The sequence below is a fragment of the Austrofundulus limnaeus genome, unplaced genomic scaffold (assembly GCF_001266775.1).
Source record: "Austrofundulus limnaeus strain Quisiro unplaced genomic scaffold, Austrofundulus_limnaeus-1.0 Scaffold108, whole genome shotgun sequence".
NCBI lineage: Eukaryota > Metazoa > Chordata > Actinopteri > Cyprinodontiformes > Rivulidae > Austrofundulus > Austrofundulus limnaeus.
In genome coordinates this window covers 645,992-651,555 of record NW_013952510.1, presented here as the reverse complement: position 1 = coordinate 651,555, position 5,564 = coordinate 645,992, and the positions used below count along the sequence as shown (strand labels likewise).

The 5,564-nt window shown below is 36.6% G+C and overlaps 2 protein-coding genes across 2 annotated transcripts in view; both read right to left on the bottom strand.

Annotated features, from left to right (window-relative positions):
• Window positions 1–971, bottom strand: part of ndufa4b (NDUFA4 mitochondrial complex associated b) — a 3,258-nt gene extending 2,287 nt beyond the window's left edge. The window contains exon 1 of the mRNA XM_014013968.1: window positions 708–971. Coding sequence (XP_013869422.1) covers window positions 708–758 — 51 coding nt within the window. The 5' untranslated portion in view covers window positions 759–971. The remainder of the gene's footprint in view (window positions 1–707) is intronic.
• Window positions 972–1,655: 684 nt separating this feature from the next.
• The window catches only part of LOC106521397 (glucocorticoid-induced transcript 1 protein), an 18,763-nt gene continuing 14,854 nt past the window's right edge, over window positions 1,656–5,564 (bottom strand). The window contains exons 7-8 of the mRNA XM_014013946.1: window positions 5,033–5,189; window positions 1,656–3,161 (exon numbers count right to left, since the gene is read on the bottom strand). Coding sequence (XP_013869400.1) covers window positions 2,870–3,161; window positions 5,033–5,189 — 449 coding nt within the window. The 3' untranslated portion in view covers window positions 1,656–2,869. The remainder of the gene's footprint in view (window positions 3,162–5,032; window positions 5,190–5,564) is intronic.

Here is a 5,564-nt window from a genome sequence, read left to right as displayed (position 1 = left end):
CGACATCTGGTGAAAATTTCATGTCATTAGCACCTCTAGTAATATATTTACTGAGAAAAATGTTGACGTGTTCAATACTTATTTTACCCGCTGTACCAGAGGTCTATTTTTATGGTGGCTGCCGTAAAGCAAAGTGTTTCACCTTGGATAGATAGATATTCAGTCAGGCCTGCCTGGATGAATATCACACAACATACGTGCCTCAGTGACTCACATGCATGGCTGCTTTATTAATCCCCGTCTGTATCTTTCTCTTTTGGATTTTTCACTTAAATTTATCTCTGGCTTTTAAATAATAACCACCATCTGAGCAGGTGGCCTTATTTATAAAATACGACAAAAGAATAATAATTAAAGCAAAAACATTCAGTAGATACTTAAAACTGTGTTGCAATAAAGAGGTTACTATAATAATTATGAGTGTTTGTTTTAATTTAATCTAATCTGAGATTATGTAATTTATTTTTGCTGTCAGCAGTAATAATTTAAAAAAGAAAGTAAGAAAAAAAAGACATTATCCACAAGAATCGTGAGTACAAAAAGGCATTTTGGTGTTTAACAGGAAAAGCGTTCATCGGATTTTTGTTGTGAATCAGGAACGTGCCCACAGCGCGCGCACCCGCCTTTCAATGTCGCTGGGTCGCTTTTGGACTTAAATGGTTAAAAATTAATATATATATTTTAAAAAACAGTGTTGAGAGACTTACGGCTGGGTGGCTTTTCACTTGCTTGATGACGACTCGGAACATGGACGACATGGCGGAGGATGTTGGAGTCTTCTCCGGGGGACGCGCTCACCGCTGCGGCGGAACTCCGACTGAAGGCTGCTGCTGCTGCTGCTGATCACCGACCTACTCCTGCAGCCCATCCCTGCTGCTGTTTATCTGAAGGCCCGGACTTGGACTGCAGAATGCTCCAGAAAACTCACCTTCTTTTGTCCACAAAGACTGTTCTGGGCAAATCTTGAAAGTACGGTGAGAAGCCGCGCTCAGAGGATGCATTGAGGATGACTCTCGGCACCAAACCGATGAAGTTATCAACTTTTTTTGTTGTTGTTCGCTCTTTAGTTTGCTGCCATCTTAAAATGGTTGGGTACAAAAGTTGAATTTGTTGTAAATATATCTGAAAGTTTCATCTTTCCAGTGTTTGATGATATTTTAAGCAAAAATGGAATTTGCTTTGACTCATTCATGAGTAAATGCTGGTACAAAGCTCCACTCTGGACCTCAGAAGTTACTTATGTGCCTGGAAAATGCATAATACCCCATCCTAAACACAGATCTTTTGATCAGGATTTTTTTTAGGTCAATGTCTGTAAAATCTAAGAATTACTTAATGCAGATGTCTATAAAAATTGTCCAGTGTTTCATTGAACTTTATACTAAGAGACAAAATGACAACATCTATAGCTCAAAAGGCTATTTGTGACAGAAAAGTTGACGGATGAAATGTAAACGTAAATCTATCCACTTTTTAAAATTGTTTTTACGTCTAAAACATTTTAAATACCCATCACTTTTAATTAGACATAACCAATTCAAACATTTTAATGACTCACCTTGTATATTTAAGTTTTCATTTCATAAAGACACAGAAACTAAAGTATACAAATCACTTTGTAACTCTAATTTAATAACTCACACAGAGGACAGTAGTTTCTCATCTTATTTTTATGTGGACAGAACCTGAGAGAACAAAACATTCCCAGAATCCAAACAGACTTGAGGAAACATCACGTAGAAAAATATGTTCCGATCCATTAGCATTTCTAAATGACACTAAAACTATGTTAGTAAAAAAATAATAATAATAATAATAAACTCCCCATTCACATGCACACATACAAACCAAAACAGAAACACCTCTCCAATAAAATCCCTCTGCTGGAAGTGCATWAAAGTCCACCAGATCTCATAACTGCCTCACAAATGTAGACACAACAAAACTAAATGTAACACATTTTTTTTAGCTTATGTTGCAGAAAACAAAAATTTACAATAAAGTACAAAAATGTGAATATATATTTATATATATATATATAAAATAATTGCAACTCAAAAAGTAGCAGTTCGATTTGTGCAAACATCTACCAGAAATGAAACTAAATTGATCATTGACTTGTCAGCGTGGCAGAACCTAAAGAAGCAAACATTAAAGGATGACACATCTATACCACTAAAACTGGTTAGGTAGTCAACTAGGCCATGAAACAGCAAACTAAACATCAAAAATACATCTACAAACATTGAAAAATAATGTCTTTGTCCATCAATGCGTACACGTTTTAGCAAGAAAAATAAAATTTAAACACACGGCTTTAAAGCAGGAGCGAACAGAAACCTTCAGTTATTAATGTGACCCAACTCCAACAGATGGAAGCTGCAGGTGAAATAATCAAATTGTGATTTCATTGTCTTCTTTTAAGCAAGTGAATATAAAAGTACCCAAGTGATTTGTCATACACACCAACATATCTTTGAACACTTAAAAACAAGAAGAATTATTATTTTTTATTTCATCAAAACTCCAGATAATTTAGATAGAAATTATGTAAATGTGTGTTTATCATTTACTCTTTGGAAAATATACTTTTGTTGTTGTATGTGAATGCACCAGATCTCTGAGCTTTTTTTCTGCACACATTTTTGGCCAAAACTATCTCTTTGGGTGGAAAAAAAAAAGCAAGAAAACCAAATATAGAAAAAAATTAATTAATGAAAAAAGTAATTCCTTCGCACTGTCATGTTTTTTTTAATATAGGTCATTATGAACTTCTAATGAAGAAAACATCGTTTGTAAAGAGGACTATAAACGCACTTGTTTTGTCCAGTGAAATATTTGCATTATTTCCACAGAAAAACAGCAGCAATCAGAAAGCGAGTCCCTCTCCTGAGCTCTCCGACACCACAGCGGAGGTTGCTGCAGGGTTAGGAGAAGCAGCCCGGTTACCAGAAGAGGCCATCTGGCAGGAGCCTGTTCCCTGGCCTGAGCTGTTTCCTGCTGGAGATCCTGTGAGGCTGCGGAACAACAGGTCCATGGAAGGAAGCAGGGGCTTGAGGAGGCTGACAGGGCAAAAGGCYGAGCCCCCGTGGGGGGTGAAGTTTACCTTGTTGGGGTCTGGGCAGGAGGAGATGAGGGTTTGCTTTTCTTGGCGTGGAGTACTGAGGACCAGAAATGAGAGGTGGTGCTGAGGTTAAACTAATATTCAAAGTTTAAAGTGGTGAAAACAAGGTTTTATTGCAGAAATTATACACACACATAAAGTCTGACAAAACTTTATGAGTCCCATGAGCACCACTGATCACTCAAGAAGAAAGAAACACCAAAGGTTGTGGAAGTAGGGGAGCAGAGGGTGCTGCAGCATCCTTTAATCAGAGGTGTCAAACGTATCCACATTTCATTACTCAAGTAAAAGTATAGATACTAAGATTTAAAAATACTTTTTTGAAGTAGAAGAATSAACTCAAGCTGTTTACTCAAWTAAAGGGGGTGGAGTGAGGGCCCATATCCTTGTCTGCTCAGGGRTTATGAAAATAAAAATTATTTTTTGTGTATACTAAAAATCAACAAAAAGTCCATTTGAATAATTAAAACTTTGTATAACTCTGTTGTTTTCCCCCCTTTTTCCAAATAAAGTTTTGTAACTATTCACTTACTGGAGTGGGACAGGATTTGTATCATAAAGGTGTGATGGATTGTACAAACAAATAGGGTGTCAGAATGGTAGCCGGAATGAAAAAAAGTTTAAGTGAAATAGAAATTAAATACATTTTGCATTTTTAAAATGTAAGGACTAGAAGTAAAAAGGAGGCTGGAAAATAATTACTTCAGTAAAGTGTAAATTACCAGAATTTCTACATAAGTAAAGTATTTGTACTTCATTACTTGACACCTCTGCCTGTATAGAATGCAAAATGACAGTATTAATAAATAAATAAAACAATTTAATTGGCACTGCATATGCTTAAATTCCAATATTTAGATACMGAGTTTTGCAAATCTGGTTTGTAAGCAAACTGTTATTGTGTAAAATTGCACAACCACTTAAAACCCACAAAAAGCATGTCCAGAGTTGCATAATGTCATGACTGCAATTTTACAGATCTTGTCATAAACTGTCAGTGCACATTTCACAGCACTAAGTTAGTATTACAATACCAACACACACACACACACACACACACACACACACACACACGTTCTAAAGGCAATACTAAAAACGAAACTCATAAAACCCAAGCTTTTGAACAGAAAATACTTTTAAACTAAAACAAACTTGAACTTTTCTTTGCCAAGTTTAAAATCAAATGTTGTAGAAACAGAATATTGATGTTTAAAAATCAGATTATCTAAAACAACTGTCACAAGATTTAGCTCAAAGAGAAATATTTAACATACGCACTGAGAAAGTAGAGCAGTGTTTTAACTAAACACACAAGCAAATCTACACAATTTACCATCAGGGGAAAAAAACACTCAACAAGGAACTTTTGTCAAATCTATCTGAACAAATATTTTTACAATCAACAATTTACACACATGAAGCAAATGATTGCTAWAAATCAAAATTAATCAAACGTAAGTATAAGACAGACGCTGGTACAACTGTATCCATATTTCAATTCAATCCSTTTAAGTGGAAATCATCCTCACAATCAGGATTCAATGGTCTAACTTCTCAATTATTTTCAAGTGAATTTTAAGGCTCYGAGTTATTTGTTATAATAAGAGGACAGATATCTACATTTTAAATTAGCAGCAGACAAAGTCATCCAACTATTCATCAATAAAATCCCCAGAGTCAGGCACACCCACAATCAAGTGTTACCMTGGGGCAGCCGGGTGAATTCTGCCACAGGCTGGAGACAGAACTGTTAGTATAATGATTATTCTATCGAAATATTTATGAAGCAACACTGTCGTGTGCTGAAGTAACTGATTTAGCTCTAACTGACTCACAAATGTCATCAACAAGTGTCAGAGCAGTCAATCAATCAATCAATCAATCAATCAAATGAAAGCCAAGACATACCTGAGCTCCTCCCAGACTCTGACCTTCTCGCAGCCCTCTGGAGGCTCTCTCTGGAAGCAGCAGCTTTTGTTGAGGCCTGGAGATGAGGAGATCAGTGGTGGAAGGTCGGCCTCATTCTGGGAGGACAGCGGAGACAAGAGGCACATCTCTCTGCTGTCTACAAAGCCAGAAACCAGGAGAAAAATGACAGTTATTAGAAAGAAGCTGCAGAATTCAACCTACAGAAAAACTAATAAAGACGGGTTCRGCCTCTCTGGCTACRTTCACACTGCAGGTCTTAATGCTCAACTCAGATTTTTTWAAAATCCYATCTTTTGATGYRAACGTTCACATTACATTTTAAATGCGACCTGCATCAGACTCCAGTGTGAACGCTCCACAGCACTGATGTGACAAGCGTGCACAGCAAAAGACGTGACGTCTCATCAGCCGGCTTGTTTGTTTACATGGATGCTCCTTTTTGCACGTCGAATCTGAAGTTGTTGTTTAATCAGAGCTGATTAAATAATTATCTGACGTGCGTGTTTAGTTC